A 26,001-nucleotide genomic window follows, 5' to 3' on the forward strand; every position below is an offset into this window, starting at 1 on the left:
ATTTTTTTCACATCAAGTGGTAATGCATTCTAAAGCTGCGTGCCTACGTAGGAAAAGCTGGATGCATATGTTAATTTGTATTTTAGTCCTTTGCAGCTGGGGAAGTGAAGATTCAGGAATGTACGTGAGGATCCCTTGGTGTTCCTGGGTGGTAAGTCTATGAGGTCTAACATGTAGACCGGGGCATCTCCGTCAATGATTTTATGAATCAGGTTACAAATCTTGAACGTAATACGTTCCCTAAGTGGGAGCCAGCGAAGGTTTTTTCTTAGGGGTGTGGCACTCTCGTATTTTGTTTTACCAAATATGAGTCTGGCTGCAGTGTTTTGGGCAACACCTAACAGCCTAAGTGAAACCATATAAAGATAGGATTGAGTTTTATGCGGTCCGATTTGTCCACTTAACTTAGGGGGTCTTTTACGAAGGAGTTCTAGTATTTTTCGCATGTGTTAATATTAACATGCGCTAAACGTATAGACGCCCATAATATTATTATGGGCGTCTACACATTTACCCTAGATTCTATGTATTTTGACTTAACTTGCACGCACAAATCCGGTCATATTTTGGCTTGTCGCACGCAACTTAGCAAGCTAATCAGCGCAGGTAAAACACCATCAAACTACTTCTAGCAATCTACTCCTTATTTATTTATTTATTGCACTTGTATCCCACATTTTCCCACCTATTTGCAGGCTCAATGTGGCTTACATTGTTCCGTCATGGCGATCGCCATTTCCGGAGTGAAGATACAAGTGTTATTACATTAAAGAAATTGATTGACGTGGAGGGGCATAATCGAACGGCGCCGGCTAAATCGATGGGCGGCCATCTTCAGGGCCGGCTCCACAAAGGGGCGGTGCCAAGCGTATTTTCAAAATACGCTTGGCGCTGGCCAAATCGCTCATTGGGGTTAGATGAGATGGCCAACTCCGATTTTCAGCCATAATGGAAACTGGAGCTGGCCATCTCAAATTCGGCGAGATGTAAGGCATTTGGGAGTGGGAGGAGCCAGCATTTGTAGTGCACTGGCCCCCCTGACATGCCAGGATATCAACCGGGCACCCTAGGGGGCACTTAAAATAATTAACTAAAAAAACAAAATTAGCTTCCAGGTGCATATCACCCTTCCCTTGTGTGCTGAGCCCCCCAAATCCCCCTCAAAACCCACTGCCCACAACTCTACACTATTACCATAGCCCTAAGGGGTGAAGGGGGGCACCTACATGTGGGTACACTTTTGCTTACTCCTTATGCTGTCTATTAAAATGTTTTATTGTGCATTGTGTTGACAATTTAAGCAGCATACTCTGCCATACTATGTACTGTTATTTGAATATTTCTACATACATACTTAGGCATGTGATCAGGAATAAATGGAGGGACAAGTGGGCTGGATCATCTTTTTCTACATTCATTGGGCTCATGTCTCTATGTTATACTTTTACATTTTCAAATTTCTTTTTTTTTAATTTCTTTATTTATCAATTTTAACATTCATAATATTTACTTATGAGTGATAATACACAAATATGAAAATTACAAAAAATCAAATAGAGTCTGCAAATTAACATTGTGAAATAATATTCTATTCTAACGCCCACAATTTAGGTAATCGATCCAAGACTTTAGGAAATACAATATAACACCAAACATTTTATATCAAAAAGAACAGCTTGATTCCCAAGCGGCTAACTCAGCTCTGCCATACAGTGTTGCATATGTGACTAAACTTGTACATTAACCTCTTCTCTGCTTAATAAGAAATCTTCCAACTGTTTTGGGTCAAAAAATTGATATTGCTTAGACTGAAATTTTATCCTACATACACATGGAAATCTTAGAAGAAAATCTGCGCCTATAGCATTAACTCTAGGGCGTAAAGATAAAAAAAATCTTACGTCTCTGTTGAGTATCTCTAGCTAAATCAGGTAAAACTCTAATTTTTGAACCCAAAAACAGGGAATCTAAATGCCTCAAAGAAAGCTTAAGGACAGCGTCCCTATCCATTTCCATCGCAAAAGTTACCAATAATGTGGTTCGTTGAGTGATGACCTCTAGAGAGGATTCTAGGAATGCCGTAAGGTTCATTGCATCTTGTTGTAAATTTTCTGGTGGATTCCCACCAGTTTGAATATAATAAGCACGTGTTATAGGTGGCAACGAAGTCTCCGGCATTCCCAGAGTTTCCATAAAGTATTTTCTAGCCATTTGAATTGGTACCACCATAGGAGACCGAGGAAAATTTATAAAGCGCAAAGTCAGTCTTTTAGATTGATTTTCCAAAAACTCCAGGCGTCGTGAGGTATAGTTTACATTTTCAAATTTCATTGAAACTGAGTGGAGTAGCCTAGTGGTTAGTGCAGTGGACTTTGATCCTGGGTTCGATTCCCACTGCAGCTCCTTGTGACTCTGGGCAAGTCACTTAACCCTCCATTGTCCCTGGTACAAAATAAGTACCTGAATATATGTAAACCGCTTTGAATGTAGTTGCAAAAACCTCAGAAAGGCCGTATATCAAGTCCCATTTCCCTTTCCCTTCCTTTTTAAGACTGTCTATTACTTGCTTTGCTGATGGTTTTCAGGCTTCCGGTCTGAATGAAATAATTTTGTAAAAGAGATTCGTGATTTTTAATTAGCAGAAAAAGTAGTTTTCTTTAACAGTTGCCACTGATAGTTGCTGATAGTAAACAGAAGACATTCTCCTGTGTATAAATTTCCCTGGCACCGAGTGAAGTTAGTTGCCTTTGCCCACTCAGAAGTTTGCTGGTCCCGAATGTGGGCAACACAGTCAGTAAACTATAAAGAGTTCTTTTTTTAAACTACAGAAAATCTTTTTATATTTACAATCATGCTTTATCCATAAGCTCTTCCAGCATTAAAGAGATCAATTTATTTCGACTGCAGCGGGTAATTAATATATCTATTTATTTAAATATCTTTTTTTTATAATTGTCCTTTATGATATTTTACAGTTGAATTAAGCCTCGAAATTATATTTAAATTAGAGATAAGTAAGGATAAAGGGGAAAATAAATCATAATGATGTGTGTTGGAGGGGGACAGATCATATTTGACTTTCAATATGAAGTTGGTGACATTTAGGGTCAGACGGACTTTAGCTCTTGGCAGGTATCTGTAAGAAAAGAGATTAGTACATCTGAACCCCTTGTTGAGATGCAAAGAGAAGAGGGGAATTTATGTTTCGGTAAAGCAAAATTGTAAGAGATGACTGATGTGTCTTCCATGGTGGTGTCCTGAGAGGAGGGTACTTGGATCTTTCGCATAGGAGATGGAATGGAGGACAAGCAATGAGAGATGCTCAACCTGTGAATGTCCTTGGTTAGCACGCATACAGCTGTTATCTCAACTTTATAATGAAACTAGGGATTAGTGGCAGAACCTGGACAGTGAAGTAAAATGGGAAAACATATGAAACTAACGGACAGGGTGACCAAAGTTTCTATATTCAGGAGAGGGCATGCAAAAAGAGGAAAGGAACCCCGAGAGTTCAACAAACGGTGACTTGTTTCTCCTTATTTTGTGATTAGGTATTGCAATTTATCCTTTTACAACAGCTGAAAAGTTCTAACATCATCAAACAACTGATGTTAGAAAAGAGGAAGCACTGCTATACTGTATATGATTAATGAAGATTGGTCAAAAACCAAGGGGATCTTTTACGAAGCAGTGGTAAGCCCAACGTAGCCTTACCACTTGCTGATCTGCAGTTACTGCCGGACTACCCCTAGCGCTTTCCGTTGCGGGTACAACCAAAGTTCCCACGGGCGTGTTGGAGGCGTAGTGAAGGTGGGACTTAGGCGTATCTAACACATGAGTGTCCTTGACTCATAATGGAAAAAAAAGGGCAACCCTGACGAGCACTTGGACAACTTTACCTGGTCCTGTTTTTCTTACGACCAAGCCACAAAAAGGTGCCTGAACTGACCAGATGGCTACTGGAGGGAATTGGGGATGACCTCCCCTTACTCCCCCAGTGGTCACTAACCCCCTCCCACCCTCAACAAAAAAATTTTTTGCCAGCCTCAAATATACCCAGCAGTATGCAGGTCCCTGGAGCAGTTTTAGTGGGTGCAGTGCACTTCAGGTAGGCAGACCCAGGCCCACCCCCCTACCTGTTACACCTGTGATGGTAAATGTGAGCCCTCCAAAACCCACCAGAAACCCACTGTACCCACATCTAGGTGCCCCCTTCATCCATAAGAGCTATGGTAGTGATGTACAGTTGTGGGTAGTGGGTTTTGGGGGGGGGGTAGGGGGCTCAGCACACAAGATAAGAGAGCTATGTACATGGGAACTTTTTCTGAAGTCCACTGCAGTGCCCCCTAGGGTGCCCACTTGGTGTACTGGCATGCCAGGGGGACCAGTGCACTACGAATGCTGGCTCCTCCCTTGACCAAAGAGCTTGGATTTGATCGTTTCTGAGATGGGCGTCCTTAGTTTCCATTATTGCCAAAAATCAGACACGACCAAGTCTAAGGACAACTATCTCTAGGGATGAGCTAAATGTCAAGATTTGTGCATCCCCAACCGTATTATCGAAACGAAAGATGGATGCCCATCTTGTTTTGATATTATGGGTTTCCCCGCCCCTTCACGAGGACATCCTGCGAGGACGCCCTCAGGAAAACTTGGGCGCCCCTTTCGATTATGCCCCTCTAGGGTTGCCAAGTAAAAATGATGACTGGTTGGCTTACATCATTATTGTTATTTATTTACTTTCTTAAAACCTGTGCCATACACAATGGATCCCTTTCCTAGACAGCTTAGTCTACATGACAACAGTTGTTAAATTTGTATGTTGGCCAGTAAAAGGGCCTGGGAGGGTTTTCTATGACTCATTAGCCCTTTAAAGGGTATTACAACATATGGGGTTCTTTTACCAAGGTGAAAAATGGCTTGTGATATTGTAGGCGCAAGTTTTGGGTGCACGCCGATCCATTTTTCAAAGTGCCTGTAAAAAAGGCCTTAGTTTATTTTTCCCGAAAATCAAAATTGCCCGCATCCATTTTAGGTCTGCGACATTACCGCCAGCCGTTGACCTAGTGGTAAAGTCTCATGTGGCAACCGGGTGGTAATGACCTACGCACATCAAATGCCACTTGGCATGTGTCCGATACGCGCGTCTGAAAGTAAAAATTATTTTTCGGCCGCGTGTACCAAAAGTGAAATTACCACAAGAGCCACACGGTAGCTGGGAGGAGGGGGGTGGTTACTCCATTGGATTAGTCAGTAGCTTGATAAAATCTTCATAGCCATGGAAGTCAATGGAACCATTCTATTTGGTGCAGAAGAACCACTGGTATCTAAGCAAAGAACAGATGACCTACCATTACTTAGCTTAAAGATTTAGAGAGATTGTTTTCTTTGCTGTTGTGATCTAACAGTTCGAAAAGTTGATTATAAATGTGGTCTTGTTTTCTAGAATATAGATGTTAAAAACTGAAATTCATGTAACATGTGAATATACTTAATTTTCAGGAAAAGATTTCATCAGGGGATGAGCAACCAAACCCATGTGAAAGAATTCCTTATTGTAGGACTCCCAAGCCTTCCCGAGCTTCAGATCTTAGTGTTCTGGATGTTTCTGCTGATATACATTGTAACGATCTGTGTGAATCTCGTCCTAATTACCATAGTGAGGATCTCGCACCATCTTCACAGACCCATGTACTTTTTCCTCAGCAATTTATCCTTTCTTGAGATGGGTTATGTGTCTGTTACGGTTCCCAGAGCCCTCAACAGCATTATGACACATAGAACAAACATTTCTTTTGAGGGCTGCTTTCTTCAGTTATTCTTTTTCACATTCCTTGGTGCTACAGAGAATATCCTTCTGGGGCTGATGTCTTTTGACCGGTATGTGGCCATCTGTCACCCCTTGCGCTATTCCGCCATCATGAGCAGTAGAGTATGTCTCCAACTAATGATTGCAACATGGTTTACTGCCTTTGTGACAACTTCATTTCCAATCATTTTGATTTCCAAATTACCTTTCTGCGGACCAAATGTCATTGATCATTTTTTCTGCGAATGTGCTCCTCTGCTAAAGTTAGTATGTGGCAATGCCTATTTTGGTGACCTAGTGGTTACCATCTGTGCTTCTGTTGTGATATTGTGTTCTGTCATAGTAACCCTGGTATCCTACATTTATATCATAGCAACTATCCTTAAAATGTCTTCAACAACAGGAAAGCAGAAGGCCTTCTCCACCTGCGCCTCTCACCTCACGGTTGTTACCATTTTCTATGGCACAATCCTTGCTATGTACGTTAAGCCAACTTCAAGAGATGCCCATCAGAACAAAGTGATGGCTGTGCTTTATGCTTTTGTCACTCCCCTTGTTAATCCTTTTATTTATAGTTTAAAAAATCAAGAAGTTAAAGACGCCCTTTATAAATATTTCACTAAAAATAGAATTAAGGGACTTAAGTAACTAAGGTCCAACTTAGATTCCATCCACGCTTGCTCTTACATTCAAGAGTGGCACAGTGGTACTGGGATTTCAGTTGTGAGGGGAAGCCAAGTTCTGTAGGACTACCAAGGTACCTGGGAGCCCCTCACAATTGAAACTACAATGTGGCTACATCACTTCAATTAGTAAGTATGCTGGTGGAGGATTCATGTGTGCGTTAGAAGGAACACTGCTGAGAGGTCAGTATTCAGGGCATTACCCAAGCAAATATTGTTTTTTTTTGGAAATTTTGCCTATTGCTTTGATAAATTTTGACTGGAATACTTTTGCTTGGACAAAATTTATTTTGGTTAAAGAACGTTGGAACCTGGGCAATTCTAAGGATATGTTTTTAGTTTACAGTCACCTGAATAAGCTTGCCCAATAAATTTAATTATGCTCAGAGCATGAACTTAACTGGCTTGTGTGGATAACTAAGCACTCAAGTGTGGCATGGAATATCAACTTGTAAACACATTTCCTATAGGCATAAACAGGGTCAATTTTTAAAGAAGGTACTAACGATCTTATCTAAATCTGCACTACCCAAGCTGCAAAGGACTTAAATACAAAACAACCTACGCATCTAGTTTTTCCTACATAAGCACACAACTGTGGAACGCATTGCCAAAAGTCTTGAAAACAACGCACGACCACCTAAACTTCTGGAAATCACTAAAAACCAACCAGTTTAAAAAGGCATACCCTACCGATGCCTAATCTCTGCAACACAGCCAAACTAAAGCACGTAATGGACATAACGTTCTCCGATTCCCTAATGTGGCTGTGCCACATGAACTTGATGTTACAACATCACCCTGTATTTGTTCACACCGGAGCCTGCAAAGGCCTCTCCGGTACTATGTAAGCCACATTGAGCCTACAAATAGGTGGGAAAATGTGGGATACAAATGTAACAAATAAAATAAATAAAATAAAATAAATAAACATTTATGTGCTAATTACCCATTCTATTTTGTTACTTGCATATGTTATATGGCATGTATTTTACAGGTGAGTATACACACGAGCAGAGCCTGGCAAAGCTTTGGTGGGGTGCAAACTTACATACATGCTTAGGGCACTTTTTACCAAGCTGCAACAAAAGGGGGCCTGCGCTGACATCGGCGTGTGTTTTTCACATGCTCCGAGACCCACTTTTACCACAGTGGGTAAAAGGGAAGTCTCTCTTTCCTGCAGGAAATGGCTGTGTGGCAGGTAAAGCACTTGCTGCGTGGACATTTTGGGGAGGGGATCCCTTACCACTGCCCATTGAGATGGTGGTAAGGGCTCCTGTGCTAACCCAGCAGTAACCGGGCAGTGCACAGCACTGCCCGATTAACGCCGGGTACACTCCGACGCTGTGTAGCGCTGTGTAGCGCAGATATCATGGCACACTAGGGGTGGGAAGTACCGCCAGGTTGCTGTGGTAGCCTGGCGGTACTTCCTGTTTAGTGACCGGTAAATCCATGTTGGACTTACTGCCGCTTAGTAAAAGCGCGCATCAAACAGAATCTACCACAAAGGTAGCATGGACGCTGTGTAGTGGTTTCGAAGTTGGTGTGTGCTGTTTCCCTTGGTAGAAAATAATTTTCTGCTACAGGGGCGTTCCAGGCAGTAATTGGCAATGCAGCCACATTGGCGTGTGCTGCTTGATTACATGGAGGGGCATAATCGAACGGGGGAGCCCATCTCTAAGGCCGGCCCTGTAAAGAGGCGTCCCCGAACCATATTATCAAAGCAAGATGGGCGGCCATCTTTTGTTTCGATAATAAGGTCGGGGCTGGCCAAATCTCAACATTTGTGTTGGCCCCAGAGATGGCCGCCCTTAGAGATGGCCGGCATTGGTTTTTGCCGGTAATGGAAACTGAGGCCAGCCATCTGAAAAGGACCCCTAAGTTACTCTTCTACTCTGCTTACTTTCTGTTATAGAACAGACTCCTAATAAGTGCCCTCTAGGCACCCCCTTACAGAATTGCCCCCAAACCCCAAATTCTATAAAAGTCACTAAATATGGTGTGTGCAAATTTGGGCAAGTGCCTACTTTGTAGACACAATTTTATTGAATAATCACCTAATTAACACTAATTAGATTTAATTGGAATTTGCGCACGTAAATTTAGGTGCAGGAATCTGCACCTAAATTTTATTTGAAAGTTCAAAAAATAAAAAGGACACAGAAATGGGAGGGTCATAGACAGAATGGGAGCATTCCTAGAATTAATGTGTGCAGTTATAGAATAAGAGGGAAACTTCCCTAATTTAGGTGCAAAGAATTGCACCGTGTTTTAATTTGTGCAAATGGCCGCACCTAAAGTTAGGCGAGATTCCAGGGCCTAAGTGCTATTCTATAAACTGCACCTAACTTTAAGCACAGCTTATAAACTAGTGCTTTTTTCAGAGCCAAATTTAGAATTCACTCAAAAATGGGTAAGCTTCTTTACTATATCAGTGATCAAAACAGTAATTTCATAAACCATTTTTAGGAGTAAAAGTGCCAATTTTAGGCAAGAGAATGAACTCTTATATAATTAGGTCATACTGAAATTTAGGTACAGTGCAAGCTGGAGTGCAGTTGTACAGTAGGAGGAGTCATGATTTATTCAGGTATTTTATAAACTATTCACAACCAGACTTGCAATATGTACCTCCAGTTAGATATCTGCTCTTGGGCCAGAGTGAGCTCTGCACTTTCAATCTGGTCATGAGTTAGTATTTTATTTTTTAAAAACACATAGAGGGGCATTTTTGAACGGGGACGCCAATCTCTGAGGACATGCCTGCGAAGGGGCCGGGTATCCTGTATTATCGAAACAAGATGGGTGTCCATCTTTCATTTCGATAATATGGTCGGGGACGCCCAAATCTCAAAATTTAGGTTGACCTAAGAGATGGTTGACCTAAATGTTGAGATGGTCGACTTTAGAGATGGACGACATTGGTTTTCGGCGATAATGGAAACCGAGGACACCCATCTCAAAAACGACCAGGGACCTGCATACTGCTGTGATGGAGCTGGGTATGACATTTGAGGCTGGCATAAAGGCTGGAAAAAAATGTTTTTTTAATTTTTTTGGGGGGTGGGAGGGGGTTGGTGACCACTGGGGGAGTAAGGGGAGGTCATCCCCCATTCCCTCCGGTGGTCATCTGGTAAGTTTGGGCACCTTTTCGAGGCTTGGTCGTGAAAAAAATTGGACCAAGTAAAGTCAGCCAAATGCTCATCAGGGACGCCCTTCTTTTTTCCATTATGGGCCGAGGATGCCCATCTCTTGACCACGCCCCATCCCGCCTTCGGTACACTGCCGACACGCCCCCATGAACTTTGGTTATCCCCGTGACGGAAAGCAGTTGAGGATGCCCAAAATCGGCTTTGGTTATGCCGATTTGGGTGACCCTGAGAGAAGGACGCCCATCTCCTGATTTGTGTCAGAAGATGGGTGTCCTTCTCTTTCGATTATACCGCTGATAGGCTTCTTTGTACTAAGCTTCAGTAAGTACCATAAGCATTATGTGTATTTATATAAACTAGGTGCCTTCCTATTCTATGACCTTTTAGGAGTCATAATATACAGAAGCAAGATAAAAGCCTCAACATTTTGTTATGCTAAATTTTATTTGGACTAGATAATGGCAGGATCCTTGTATTTTTAGCGTAACATCATTCCCCAAAGGAATAGTCTGAGAAAAGTGAGCTAATAAAGCATGAAATTGGATTCGTCTCCCCTACTCTGACTCAGGCTTCATACATATGTGTCATGTTTGTCACAGATCTTCACATGCAAAAAACACTCAGGGGTCCTTTTCCTAAGGTGCGCCGAAAAATGGCCTGCACTGTTGTAGAGGTGTGTATTGGATGTGCGCTCCAATTTTTAGCGCACCTGCAAAAAAAGGCCAAAAATGGACGTGCAGTAAAAATAAAAACTGGTGCGCGTCCATTTGGGGCCTGAGACCTTACCGCCACCCATTGACTTAGCAGTAAGGTACACTGCTGATTACCACCCGGTTAGTGCCAGGCGGTAGAAAATAAAAAACTTTTCGCATGCGCATATCAGACGCATGTAAAAAATGGAATTACTGCCCAGGGCTTGCTGTAGCTGGGTGATAGTTCCAAATCAATGCATGTTGGATGCCCGTAGGCGCCTCATGCGTATTAGTATTAAGGGCCCCTCAGTTTTGACATGATTATTCATTTGGGCGTACACACTATCCCAACCCTTCAACCAACATACATTCCCAAAATTATAATTAATTACTATTCAGACTGAGGAATAGTAGCACACATGGTTGCAGCTTTATTTAACACAGTATTTTTTGAAACATTTCATCAATATAAACAAACAATATTTAATACAACTTAACCTGATATGATTAGATGGTGCCATGCTAGACATAAGTGTTCCCAAACCTTATCTATATCCTCCCCCACTCAGCCTGCAGTGTCACAACAAATGTCAACCAATCCTATCAAATTCCCGTTCAACTCACATGGTGGTATCGCCCATGGTAATTGTATGTTAAGGATTATCTCACACGCCTTCTGATAACCCAATTTCAATTCAAACTCAAGAACGTACCAGACCTCTTTCATTAAATTCTGCCAAAGATAATCACCCCCCAATTCCCTTCAAATTTAAAATTAAACCCTAATCCACCTCATCCTACTAATCCAGTTAGCGTTGGTCATGGGCAGGTGGGCAAACTCGCTCATTTCAGCATCCAGCCTGTCGTAAAATACCCTCACAGACTATAAAACAAAGTTCACTGAGCTGAAGCCTTCCTGCCCACACTTCTACGATGCTTCTCCTCCCAACCCGAAAACAAATGATTCCTCATTCTTTAGCCCTAGCAATCTATCACCACGCAGATGGGATCAGCCAAGTTAACCGAGCCCTTCGCCAACTGAGTAGTGGTATGGCAACTCACTGCATCCCAGAAGAATATTTATTGGTACAGTGCTACAACCCTTTACCATGCTAAGGGACTGGTTATATCTCAGGAAAGAGGAATTTTATTTAACGTTTCCAGCAAGCTTAAGCAGATTGCAGATCTCTAATGTCTGATTGCTGTGAGCTGTCATCAAGCTCGCTGCTATTGTTTTTTTTAATCAAGAGTATTACTACTTGAACTGTAACATCTGTAACTGAGGGAACAGTATTTAACATCTTTGGAAGCAGTTTTTCAGTAGTGGAGAGGAGGATTAACGTAGATGTGATGTAGATGAACTGTTATGATGTTTTGCTTCATCAATCAAAAGTTCAATTAAAGTTTGTAGACTACCTTATTTTGGGATATGCTTACTAAGGCGCGTCTTTAAAGTTAAGGCACGTTAAAAGCTAACACGCTAATACATTCCTATAGGCGCATTAGCGTTTGACGCGTGTTAGCATTTAATGCGCATTAAAAATGGTAACACGCCTATAGTCTGACGCTGTACTTGTCTGGCTTGACAGGATAATCCTGAGCCCAACAAAAAATAAAATTCTTTGTGTGCCCTTCGTCCTACCATCCCGGGCAGTAACGTGGAAGCTTTTGGACCACATTTACAACCAGGGGTTACACTTATAAAGTACATTGATTTACTTTGGTCTTGAATGAGCTAAATATAGATATTTACACCTGCTTGAGAGCTGACATACATGTCTGTGCCTGCAAAGTAGGTACAATTTCTGATGCTTACGCTAGTGATATGTGGAGTGGAATTATAGAAAGGGCGTCCAACTCAGAATACGAAGGCCCATTTTTCATGTATTTTAGAACAGGGCAAAACAAGGGACATGGACGTCTGTTTAACAGCATAGGGATGTCCGTATTTTAAAAAGGCCACAAGACATCCATGCCAATGAGTAATGGTTAGAACATCCAGCTGAGAACTAGAGCAAAGAAACTGAGGATATTGATTCAAATCTCATTGCAACTCTTTGTAGCTTTCTTTTTTTACATTGTTAGCCCTCTAGAGACAGAAACATTCCTTCTGTGACTTCTCTTACTCCCTCCAGTACAGAACTGCACAATCAGAGAACCCTTCTGGAACCCGGACATGCTGAGTACCAGGTCTAAATATGGATGTCCATCTTTTTGGACATAAATGTCCCTTCCCCTTCTGCAATCAGAGATGAAAATCCGTATTTTGACCCCTTCCTTATCCTGCCCATAACACACCAATTCATACCCCTTTGCCGTAAGGGTGTAATGTGGTTTTAGATGTCCATTACCTGACTTTTTAAAATCAGGATTTGGACAGCCATGAAAATATGGACATCTAAATGCCTGTTTTCAGACATTCAAAAACACCATAGGCTCATAAGGGTCTTTGTAAAACAGTGCTTAGGTAGGCACTTACTTGCACTCTTAAACCAGACAGCCTGTTTTAAAATTACCCTCTTAAAATACATGAAGGAATGCAAATGCATTTGTGAATCTAGAAACTTAACTAGTCACACAGTTAAAGAACCTGGACCAGATGGTAGTGTGGGAAAAATCCTGCATAATTGATTTATGAGGTTTATGACCAGAACCAGATGCATTACTTCGGCAAAATATTGACTAACCCCACCCACCCCATTTACAAGTCATGCTGGTGGCTGCCAATGCGGTAATATCGACATAGCCCATTCACTTGTAAAGGGCTATGTCGGCATTGCTGTGTTATAATGTATACAGAGGGGCATAATCGAACGAAAGCATCTATCTCCATGGGCGTTTATCTCCGAGAACGGGTCCATGAAGGGGTGGACCGAACCGTATTTTCGCAAAAAATAGACGTCCATGTTTTATTCGACAATTTGTGAGCTGGGCATTTTTGTTTTTCAGCAATAATGGAAACCGAAAGTGCCCAGCTCAAAAACGAATAACTCCAAGACATTTATTCTTGGGAGGGGCCAGGATTCGTAGTGCACTGGTCCCCCTCACATGCCAGGACACCAACCGGGCACCCTAGGGGGCACTTTTACAAAAACAAAAAGGTAAAACAGCTCCCAGGTGCATAGCACCCTTCCCTTGGATGTTGAGCCCCCGAAATCCCCCTCAAAACCCACTGCCCACAAGTCTACACCATTACTATAGCCCTAAGGGGTGATGGGGGGCACCTACATGTGGGTACAGTGGGTTTGGGGGGCGGTTTGGAGGGCTCCCATTTACCAGCACAAGTGTAACAGGTGGGGGGATGGGCCTGGGTCCACCTGCCTGAAATCCACTGCACCCCCTAATAACTGCTCCAGGGACCTGCATACTGCTGCCAGGGAGGTGGGTATGACATCTGAGGGAGAAAATAAAAATTTGTGAAATCGGCATATTTTGTGGTGGGAGGGGGTTTGTGACCACTGGGGGAGTCAGGGGAGGTCATCCCCGATTCCCTCCAGTGGTCATCTGGTCATTTAGGGCACTTTTTGGGGCCTTATTCGTGGAAAAACAGGGTCCAGGAAAAGTGCCCTAAATTCTCGCTAAAAACGCATATTTTTTTTCCAGTATCGGCAAAAGGCACCCATCTCTGATCGGCCGATAACCACGCCCCAGTCCCGCCTTCACCACGCCTTCGACACGCCCCCATCAACTTTGTCCGCATCCGCGACGGAGTGCAGTTGAAAACGTCCAAATTCGGCTTTCGATTAAACCGCGTTATTCGTTTTTGTGAGATAAACGTCCATCTCTCGATTTAGGTCGGAACTTGGGCATTTTTCTCGTTCGATTATAAGCAGGATAGTGTCCCAAACATTCATACTTCAGCAATAGCTTTTCTTCAAACTTAATACAGAGATATATCATTTTTTTATGTGGATCATCAGATATTACTGCAGCTCACACCATAGGAACTCATCGTTCCTTCTTCATTTGAAAAAATGGTTGCGGTGCAAATCGTCATTGGATCACCCTCGGATCACTGTTGTGTGGCAGCCACAAGCATAGCTTGGTAAACGGGGGGTAAGTTACAGTTCAATAGCGATTGGTTTCTTTTCTTTTTCAGAGTAGTAAAAATTGAATGGATTTGTAAAGATATTTCAACTATTTGCCCAAATGCAGAGTTTTGCAGTACTTCCAATGAATGATTACGTGACTTTTCAGTTTATTGTTACTACTTCTTTAATTTGATTCCCTTCATTGATAAGCTGGTCTATTATCTAGCTAGGATTCTTTACTGTGACAGTATCAGAGAAAATTCTCATTCTTGTTGTCATCTTTTTCAGGGCATTCTTTACTTCCTTATTTCTGAGGCTGTAGATGATGGGGTTTAACATAGGGGTTACGATACAGTAAAACACAGCCGTCACTTTGTCCACATCCAATGAACTGTCAGCTTTTGGCCTTACGTACATAAAGATAATTGTACCGTAATAGATAAGCACCACCATGAGATGAGAGGCACAGGTAGAGAAAGCTTTTTTACGACCTACAGAAGAGCTAATTCGCAATATAGTTGAGAAAATGTGGATGTAAGACACAGTGATCAAAAAAAATGTTCCAACAACCATTATGATTGCTGTGATCATATTGAATTTTTGAAGTCGACGAGTATCAGAGCAGGACAATTGTACTAGGGGAGAAACATCACAAAAGAAGTGGTTAATGACATTAGATGCACAGAAAGGCAACCTAGATATCAGTACTGTTGGCGTCAAAATACACATGAAACCACTGAACCAGCAACCAATCACCAGCTGGTTACAAACTCTTTTACTCATGAGAACGGCATAACGCAAGGGATTGCAGATGGCTACATAACGATCATAAGACATTACAGTCAAGAGGAAAGACTCAACACCCCCCAGAGATAAAACAAAATATAATTGCAAAATGCAACCGATGAAAGAAATGGTCCCGCTCTCAGAAAGGAGGTTTGCTAACATTTTAGGAACAGTTGATGATGTGTACCAGATATCTATGAAAGATAGGTTGCTTATGAAGAAGTACATGGGTGTGTGGAGATGGCAGTCAGACCTTATAACTGTTATAATGACAACATTCCCCATGCAGGTGATTATGTAGATGAGTAAGAAGGTTAGGAAGAGGATAATCCGAAGCTTCAGGGTACCTGGAAATCCCACAATGATAAATTCCCTTACTATGGTGATGTTCTCTCTTTCCATTTGTACTAATGTGTGGTTTACTGAACCTGCAAATATATAATAAAAAATAAAACATGAGAACCACATGGTCACTGAAATTCTATGGAGGACAAGAAATTCACTTCTGGTCAACTAAAATATTTCCAGATTACATCGTGGTGGAAATGGGATTCAGAACCAAATACGAACCTTTTCAAAATTACTTGTTATTTATGTAATCTGTTTTGCAAATCATTCAAATGAGTTAATCCTCCCCCTCATCAACCTCATCAACACACATGCTTTCATAAGATAAGAAAACACTATGACCGATGAGATGGACTGAGTTGGGAGTTGTTTTCTGATCCAATTTCATCTAATCTAAGGCATTTCCAGCCTGCTCACACCCACAGTTGGTCCAAGGAGGACAACGTAAAAGAGACCAATTAAACATTGCAAACACTACAGTCAATAATAAAATCAACCCAATCTTGATAGATACTAATAATGTGGTGAATCAGGGCTTTTTTTGAGGGGGTACTTGGGGGTGATGAGTACCGGCACCTTTTTCATTGTCTGCTAAAATTGACTCATGGTCCCCAAGTTATAGTAAAAGAGCTCAGGCTCTACACACCAATTCTGCCTTTTCATAGATTCTGTGACTGGTTGCAGGGAGCCTGGCTATTGTGGGGTGGGTCCCTCAGTGATCACCCCACCCCTGAAGGGTGGTCTGGCATTTGAGTACCGGCACCTTTTTTGCTAGAAAACACACACTGTGATGAATTAAAATATTTATGAAATAAGAAGGGGTTAAGATGCCTACAGAGGGAAAGATAAGAAGGTTGTTGATTTATTCTCAGTGGTAGACTACCCCAAATGTTTGCTGCTTGAAAAGAAAAGGAACAATCTGATACCTGCTTCCTAAGCTGCTAAAAATGCTAGCACACCGTAAAATAAATTCCTTTAGAAGAGGGGTGTTTAATAGAAAACCAGCTAAATAATTAATACTGTAGTCAGATGCCAGTACTCCAACATAAAGAGTTAAATATAAAGAAGACTTGCTTTGTAAGATGTTATAGATCAAATAGGAAGCTGAAATATTAGCACCATGGTACTTCTAAAACTGATGCATCAAACAGTCACACAACCAAAAATATACCCAGGGAAAGATTTTTCCTCTCCCAACATTCTTCTCTGGTCTGGCCTTATTCACATTATACTACACTCATAAGTACATAAGTAATGCCACACTGGGAAAAGACCAAAGGTCCATCGAGCCCAGCATCCTGTCCACGACAGCGGCCAATCCAGGCCAAGGGCACCTGGCAAGCTTCCCAAACGTACAAACATTCTATACATGTTATTCCTGGAATTGTGGATTTTTCCCAAGTCCATTTAGTAGTGGTTTATGGACTTGTCCTTTAGGAAACTGTCTAACCCCTTTTTAAACTCTACCAAGCTAAATGCCCGCACTACGTTCTCCGGCAACGAATTCCAGAGTTTAATTATGCGTTGGGTGAAGAAACATTTTCTCCGATTTGTTTTACATTTACTACACTGTGGTTTCATCGCATGCCCCCTAGTCCTAGTATTTTTGGAAAGCGTGAACAGACGCTTCACATCCATCTGTTCCACTCCACTCAATATTTTATATACCTTTATCATGTCTCCCCTCAGCCGTCTCTTCTCCAAGCTGAAAAGCCCTAGCCTCCTTAGTTTTTCTTCATAGGGAAGTCGTCCCATCCCCGCTATCATTTTAGTCGCCCTTCGCTGCACCTTTTCCAATTCTACTATATTTTTCTTGAGATGCGGCGACCACAATTGAACACAGTACTCAAGGTGCGGTCGCACCATGGTGCGATACAACGACATTATAACATCATACAACTATTTTGACTTCAGAGGTGTCCCCTTGACAAACATCAAAGATTTCCTTTTAATTTTCTATCTCCTCATACCCCCCATCTGATCTCTAGTTTTATCCCTTTAAGTGTTATTTCTCACATACCCCACCAGCGTACATTATATTGGCTAAGACAATTCACAAAAGATTAATAAATAACTTGACTGATGTAATAGGTGGGCAGTAATGGAAACATGTACTTATTGTTTTGAGAACAGTGACTCTTATTCAAGCTGACCATGTAGAGTGACATAAAAAGGACAGTCTTGTGGTTCTTCAAGTCATAACATCTGGGACAATCAGGACTGTTGTGATAACCTTTGGAGTCATTGTCTCTTTCAAGGACTGAATATAAGGAGCTTCTCGTGGGGCAAAGAACTTAAAATTCTACCTGTAGAATGCAGCTGGAACAACAGAAGGGATGCATAAAGATCGTATTTCACCACGGTTATCAGGGTTTTTACCCTTATGTGCTCATGAAAATATGTGAACCAGCTTTGACATTCATAAATAGTTGTCCATTTGAAGAAATGCAAAATAGCATTCCAAGTCTAACAAGATGGTACTTGCAGCTTGCAATAATGGAAGGCTGAGCAAACAAACGGATGACGTTTTTTTAATTCTGAGTGTAGCTTCTACAAGGATAAAGTCATTTTGTGCAGTGGTTTCCACAACATTAGGTCCAATATTTCCTTATCGCTTCTATTACAAGCTGTATGTTTGATACAACTTCCAACATACAGAGGTCAAAAGTCCAAAAGCCAAACCATCACAGGCAAGTAACTCCATGGTACTTTTTCTTGTATTCATAATTCATGTCCATAAATTATATTTAGCGACTTCATCAGTAATGAGAATGAGAGAGAGAGAGAGAGAGAGAGAGAGAGAGATCAACGTTTATATACAGAAACGCATACTGCATCCACCCCATCACTCCACCTCTTCAAATTGTTTTTCTCCTTTCTAAACAAGACAATTAATCATTCTTCTCAACACATCTCATGAGTGTTGGTCACAAATTACTACTCATACCCTTTAGATTTACTAAAGGCCTTTAGCAAAATATAGCAGCCATTAATGAAGATTTATGTTATCTTATGGTAGCTAAACCAATTAGAAGAGATAAAGAATTGAGAAATTAAACAGAGTTATTTCTACATCCATAATATATATTTGAAGAAAGAAAGATTAATGAGTTTTGGAGGGGCACCATGGTTTCTGCTCTTTCTACTGAGGACCATTGCAATGACAGAGGTATTATAGAAGGAGAAGGACTTATCCTTAAAATGTAATGTGGTTTTTTTTAAGGTCAGATTTCATAAGTGCATAAGTATTGTCATACTGAGACAGACTGAAGGTCCCTGAAGCCCAGCATCCTGTTTCCAACAGTGGCCAATCCAGGTCACAAATACCTGGCAAGATCCCAAAGAAGTACAAAACATTTTATACTGCTTATCCCAGAAACAGTGGATTTTTCCCCCAAGTCCAATTTAATAATGGTCTACGGACTTTTCCTTTAGGAAGCTGGCCAAACCTTTTTTTAAACCCTGCTACAACCCTAGTTGTACTACATTGTCTGGCAACAAATTCCAGAGTTTAATTACACGTTGAATGAAGAAAACTTTTATCTGATTCATTTTAAATTAACTACTTTGCAGCTTCATTGCATGCCCCCTAGTCCTAGTATTTTTGGAAAGAGTAAACAAGTGATTCTCGTCTACCCATTCCAGTCCACTCATTATTTTATAGACCTCTATCATATCTCCCCTCAGCTGTCTTTCCTCCAAGCTGAATAGCCGTGGAGGGGCATTTTCGACCGGGGGCGCCCATCTCTAAGGGTGCCCATCTCCGAGGACGGCGTCGCAAAGGGGTGGGGCCAACCGTATTTTTGAACGAGATGGGCGTCCATCTTTCGTTTCGATAATACGGTTGGGGGCACCCAAATCTCAACATTTAGGTCAACATTAAAGATGGTCAACCTAAATGCTGAGATCACCGGATTTAGAGATGGGCGCCCTCGGTTTTCGCCAATAATGGAAACTGATGGCGCCCATCTTAAAAACGAACAAATCCAAGGCATTTGGTCATGGGAGGGGCCAGGATTCATAGTACACTGGTCCCCCTCACATGCCAGGGCACCAACTGGGTACCCTAGGGGGCACTACAGTGGACTTTGCAAATTGGTCCCGGGTGCATAGCTCCCTTCCCTTGGGTGCTGAGCCCCCCAAACCCCACTCCCCACAACTATACACCACTACCATAGCCCTAAGGGGTGAAGGGGCACCTACATGTGGGTACAGTGGGTTTCAGGTGGGTTTTGAAGGGCTCCCATTTTCCACCACAAGTGTAACAGGTAGGGGAGGATGGGCCTGGGTTCGCCTGCCTGAAGTCCACTGCACCCACTAAAACTGTTCCAGGGACGTGTATATTGCTGTGATAGACCTGAGTATGACATTTGAGGCTGGAAATTTTTTTTAAAGTTGCTTTTTTGAGGGTGGGAGGGGGTTAGTGACCAATGGGGGAGTCAGAGGAGGTGATCCTCGATTCCCTCTGGTGGTCATCTGGTCAGTTCGGGCACTTTTTTGGGACTTGGACCTGGAAAAAAAAGGGGCCAAATAAAGTGGACCAAATTCTCACCAGGGACACCCTTCTTTTTTCCATTATTGGCCGAGAGCACCCATCTCTAAGCACGCCCCTGTCCCGCCTTCGCTACCCTTCCGACATGCCCCCGGGAACTTTGGCCGTCCCGGCAACGGAAAGCAGTTAGAGCCGGCCAAAATCAGCTTTTGATTATACCGATTTGGCCGGCTTCAGGAGATGGCCGTCCATCTCCCGATTTGTGACGGAAGATGGCCGGCCATCTCCTTCGAAAATAAGCTGGCTAGCCGCTTTAGCCTTTCCTCATAGGAAAGTTGTCCTATCCCCTTCACTATTTTTTGTTGCCCTTCTCTGCACCTTTTCTAATTCCACTATCTCTTTTTTGAGATGCGGTGACCAGAATTGAACACAATATTCGAGGTGCGGTCGCACCATGGACCGATACAAAGGCATTATAACATCCTCATTTTTGTTTTCCATTCCTTTCCTAATAATACCTAACATTCTATTTGCTGTCTTAACTGCAGCCACACACTGAGCAGAGGGTTTCAACATATCATCAATGACAACACCTAGATCCCTTTTCTGGTCGGTGACACCTAATGTGGAACCTTGCATTACGTAACTATAATTCAGATTCCTCTTTCCCACATGCATCACTTTGCACTTGATCACATTAAACGTCATCTGACATTTAGGTACCCAGTCTCCTAAGGTCCTCTTGTAATTTTCATAATCCTCTTGTTATTTAACAACTTTGAATATCTTTGTGTCGTCAGCAAATTTAATTACCTCGCTAGTTACTCACTAGTTACTCCCATCTCTAGATTAAATTCAGCATTGGTCATATAAACGGGTTGGTCTTTTGAATGAACTCTTAATATACTTTGAACAGGTATATATATAGATCCCTACAGGATCACATGTCTTATTTCTCTTCTTCACATACAGATAGGAGCCTTTTTACAAAACTACTTTAAGCACCTAACGTGTGGTTTACCATGTGGAAACTACTAATGCAGAACCCCTTTAAATAGCTTTGCAGTAATTTAACAGTTAAATGTTAAGTGTTTTCTGTGTCAGGGGGGGTGGTATGGGTGGGAAGTTGACACAGAAGGTGTTTGACAATTAACATGTTACACTTACCGTGTGCTAACTGATTAATGTGGAGTTAACGGGGAGCCCAAGTTTTCCTGAGGGCACAGACACAATTTACGGAGTGTGAATACCCGTTCCAAAGCAGTCCCGCCACCAAGACCCTGACGCAGCGAGACGAAACGCTGGCCATCGTTGGCTTGGGGCGAGGGGAGAGAAGGAACGAGTTGGAATCATTGAATACCCTTGTGCTAGCAGTTTCAAAAGATAAGTGTTCTTTTGAACTATATATATTCGGAGGAACACCGTGTTGAGTAGCTCTTTCGAGTACCATAGTGAGAGAGAAATATTTATTAGTCTACATATTGAGATATGTCGTGTGAAGGATATTAGATTACTACACATTTTTGAAAGTTTTGGCCAGTGATGAACAGAGGGTCATTATAGATCCGTTTTAGTTCCGATAGATAGTTACATCTAGGAGCTCTATGAGGCCTTTTTTCCTTCTTTCATATTATACATACAACATCACTGGTCAGGAATTTCAGGCCCTTATCTCATCAGCTGGGAGGCCCCTTGCAGCGAAAGTCCAAAGTCTCCTTATGACCAGCAACAAGTCCTATGCGCGATACGTCTACCCACAGATGAGCATCAAAACTCTGCTGCAACAAGCATCAACCATGTTTCCCATTATCCTTATTGCTATCTCATATCTATTCCTCTCCATCTTCCTACGCCTACCTCCTAACGCTCATTTCCTTCTGCACCCAGTTCCTCCTATGTTCAATTTACTTATCCATTACATATTACATTTACTACAAATTGTACATTCTTCTTACGACTTTGTAATTCTTTTTATTGTTACTATGTAAGCCGCGTTGAACCTGCTATGTGTGGGAAAGCACAGGGTACAAATGTAATAAATAAATAATAAGCTTATGTTCAGAGCTAAGGAAAATTACAGAATGCTTCTCTGTTTAGGTAAACAAGCCATACTGTGGGAACATGGTCACATGTTTTCCAAGTCCAGGTGGCCAGGCTGAACTCCGAAAATAAGCACCATCCTCCTCTTCACACACCAAATTAATTAGAGCTGTGTCTTCTTTTCTGCATTCCAACTTATTTTTACACAATCAAAGTTAAACAATCATTTTTAAACAGAATAAATTCTAATCAACAATACAGACTTTTATTACAAGGTGATACATTTATCTTGGACAAACTTCATTCATTTCTATACTGTTCGGTAATGTACTGCCATTTTCTATAGTATACTATTTTCTGCTTTAATGTATCCCACTAACCATGTATACATTTCACGAACTAGACATTCTAAATGTTGACTTGCAAAAGTATTGTGAATGCAGTGTCAATTCACTTAGATATGTCAAAATAAAAATCAGCAATCAAGTTGTAGGTGATACTTGTTTATTAGACTAAAAGTAAACATTATCAAACTGTCAAGAGTTATGCTCCCTTCTTCAAGCAAAAAATTTCAAAAACAAAATGTGGAAATGCAATAATTTTAATGTTTTATAGTTTTGGTTTAGGGAAAAGGCTTTTTCATTGAGAACCAGAGGTTTATCCATTTTGCATTCCATTTGTAGCCATTACAGTGACAATCCACATCCAAAAGACACTCTTACATATTTCCAGAGCTAACTATGTGTATGTTTCATTTTCAACAGCAGTTGTCACTATAATAAATGTTTATTTTCCCCCGTAAACCAGGTGTCACATTATAAAATTACGTTCTTAAAGCATACAAAGCCATGCAAATGCATTTATGAATGCAGAATCTTAACTAGTCACAAAGTCAAAGATCCTGGACCAGATGGATATGGGGAAAAGTTCCATAGCATTGTCTGATCAAGTTGACGGACAGATAAGAGGCATTCCTTAGGCAAAATATGTATCATTTTATAGATCATTAGCATGCTATTTTTTTTTTCTTTTCAGAGTGGTGAAAATTGAGTGAATTCAATTTTAACCATTTCCCAAATGTAAAGTTGCTCGATAACAATTTTGAAGTTTTAAAGGACTGCCCATAACTGATCTATTTACTCTTTAGTTTTAATATTGCTACAAAATGACCTGATCCCCATCAGTAATAGGCTAGCGTACTATCTAGCTAGGATGTTTCACTACAACTGTTTGGGAAAACATTATCATTCTTGTTGTCATCTTTTTCAGGGCGTTCTTTACTTCCTTATTTCTGAGGCTGTAGATGATGGGGTTTAACAAAGGAGTTACGATGCAGTAAAACACAGCCGTCACTTTGTCCACATCCAATGAACTGTCAGCTTTTGGCCTTACGTACATGAAGATAATTGTACCATAATAGAAGAGAACCACCACGAGGTGAGAGGCACAAGTAGAAAAGGCTTTTTTGCGGCCTACAGAAGACCTGATCCTCAGGATGGTTGAGACAATGTAGATGTAAGACACAGCGATCATGAAAAATGTTCCAAGAACAACTACGATTGCAGTGATCAAATTAAACTTTTGAAGCACGTGAGTATCAGAGCAGGACAATTGAATTAGGGGAGAAAGGTCACAAAAGAAATGGTTAATGACATTCGATGCACAGTAAGGTAACCTAGATATCAGTACTGTTGGCATCACAATACTCATAAAACCGCTGAACCAGCAACCAATCACCAGCTTGATGCAAACTCTTTTGCTCATGAGAAAGGTATAACGCAAGGGATTGCAGATGGCTACATAGCGATCATAAGACATTACAGTCAAGAGGAAATTCTCTGTAACCCCCAGAGATAAAACAAAATATAATTGGAAAATGCACCCACTGAAAGAGATGGTTCCTCTCCCAGATAGGAGACTTGCTAACATTTTAGGAATAGTTGATGAGGTGTACCAAAGATCTATGAAAGATAAGTTGCTTATGAAGAAGTACATAGGCGTGTGGAGATGGCAATCAGATCTTATAATTACGATAATGACAACATTCCCCATGCAGGTGATTATGTAGACGAGTAAGAAGGTTAGAAAGAGGATAATCCGAAGCTTCAGGGTACCTGGAAATCCCACAATGATAAATTCCCTTACTATGGTGATGTTCTCTCTTTCCATTTGTACTAATGTGTGGTTTACTGAACCTGCAAATATATAATAAAAAATAAAACATGAGAACCACATAGTCACTGAAATTCTATGGAGGACAAGAAATTCACTTCTGGTCAACTAAAATATTTCCAGATTACATCATGGTGGAAATGGGATTCAGAACCAAATACGAACCTTTTCAAAATTACTTTCATCCTCCCCCTCATCAACCTCATCAACACACATGTTTTCATAAGCTAAGAAAACACTATGACCGATGAGATGGACTGAGTTGGGAGTTGTTGTCTGATCCAATTTCATCTAATCTAAGGCATTTCCAGCCTGCTCACACCCGCAGTTGGTCCAAGGAGGACAACACAAAAGACACCAATTAAACATTGCAAACACTACAGTGAATAATAAAATCAACCCAATCTTGATAGATACTAATAATGTGGTGAATCAGGGCTTTTTTTGAGGGGATACTGAGTACCGGCACCTTTTTCATTGTCTGCTAAAATTGACCCATGATCCCCAAGTTTTAGTGAAAGAGCTCAGGCTCTACACACCAATTCTGCCTTTTCATAGATTCTGTGACTGGTTGCAGGGGGCCTGGCTATTGTGGGGTGGGTCCCTCAGTGATCACCCCACCCCTGAAGGGTGGTCTGGCATTTGAGTACCCGCACCTTTTTTGCTAGAAAACACGCACTGTGATGAATTAAAATATTTATGAAATAAGAAGGGGTTAAGATGCCTACAGAGGGAAAGATAAGAAGGTTGTTGATTTATTCTCAGTGGTAGACTACCCCAAATGTTTGCTGCTTGAAAAGAAAAGGAACAATCTGATACCTGCTTCCTAAGCTGCTAAAAATGCTAGCACACCGTAAAATAAATTCCTTTAGAAGAGGGGTGTTTAATAGAAAACCAGCTAAATAATTAATACTGTAGTCAGATGCCAGTACTCCAACATAAAGAGTTAAATATAAAGAAGACTTGCTTTGTAAGATGTTATAGATCAAATAGGAAGCTGAAATATTAGCACCATGGTGCTTCTAAAACTGATGCATCGAACAGTCACACAACCAAAAATATACCCAGGGAAAGATTTTTCCTCTCCCAACATTCTTCTCTGGTCTGGCCTTATTCACATTATACTACACTCATAAGTACATAAGTAATGCCACACTGGGAAAAGACCAAAGGTCCATCGAGCCCAGCATCCTGTCCACGACAGCGGCCAATCCAGGCCAAGGGCACCTGGCAAGCTTCCCAAACGTACAAACATTCTATACATGTTATTCCTGGAATTGTGGATTTTTCCCAAGTCCATTTAGTAGTGGTTTATGGACTTGTCCTTTAGGAAACTGTCTAACCCCTTTTTAAACTCTACCAAGCTAACTGCCCGCACTACGTTCTCCGGCAACGAATTCCAGAGTTTAATTATGCGTTGGGTGAAGAAACATTTTCTCCGATTTGTTTTACATTTACTACACTGTGGTTTCATCGCATGCCCCCTAGTCCTAGTATTTTTTGAAAGCGTGAACAGACGCTTCACATCCATCTGTTCCACTCCACTCAATATTTTATATACCTTTATCATGTCTCCCCTCAGCCGTCTCTTCTCCAAGCTGAAAAGCCCTAGCCTCCTTAGTCTTTCTTCATAGGGAAGTCGTCCCATCCCCGCTATCATTTTAGTCACCCTTCGCTGCACCTTTTCCAATTCTACTATATCTTTCTTGAGATGTGGCGACCAGAATTGAACACAGTACTCAAGGTGCGGTCGCACCATGGTGCGATACAACGACATTATAACATCATACAACTAT

The 26,001-nt window shown here is 41.4% G+C and overlaps 2 protein-coding genes across 2 annotated transcripts; both read right to left on the reverse strand.

Moving 5' to 3' along the window:
• Positions 1-14,589: 14,589 nt before the first annotated feature.
• Positions 14,590-15,555, reverse strand: LOC115457150 (olfactory receptor 6F1-like). The gene has a single exon (XM_030186573.1). The coding sequence runs from the start codon at positions 15,553-15,555 to the stop codon at positions 14,590-14,592; it is 966 nt and encodes a 321-aa protein (XP_030042433.1).
• Positions 15,556-23,236: 7,681 nt separating this feature from the next.
• LOC115457151 (olfactory receptor 6M1-like) lies at positions 23,237-24,202 on the reverse strand. The gene has a single exon (XM_030186575.1). It carries the CDS (start codon positions 24,200-24,202, stop codon positions 23,237-23,239), a length of 966 nt encoding a protein of 321 aa, XP_030042435.1.
• Positions 24,203-26,001: the final 1,799 nt, after the last annotated feature.

The sequence above is a fragment of the Microcaecilia unicolor genome, chromosome 14 (genome assembly GCF_901765095.1).
Source record: "Microcaecilia unicolor chromosome 14, aMicUni1.1, whole genome shotgun sequence".
Classification (NCBI taxonomy): Eukaryota; Metazoa; Chordata; class Amphibia; order Gymnophiona; family Siphonopidae; genus Microcaecilia; species Microcaecilia unicolor.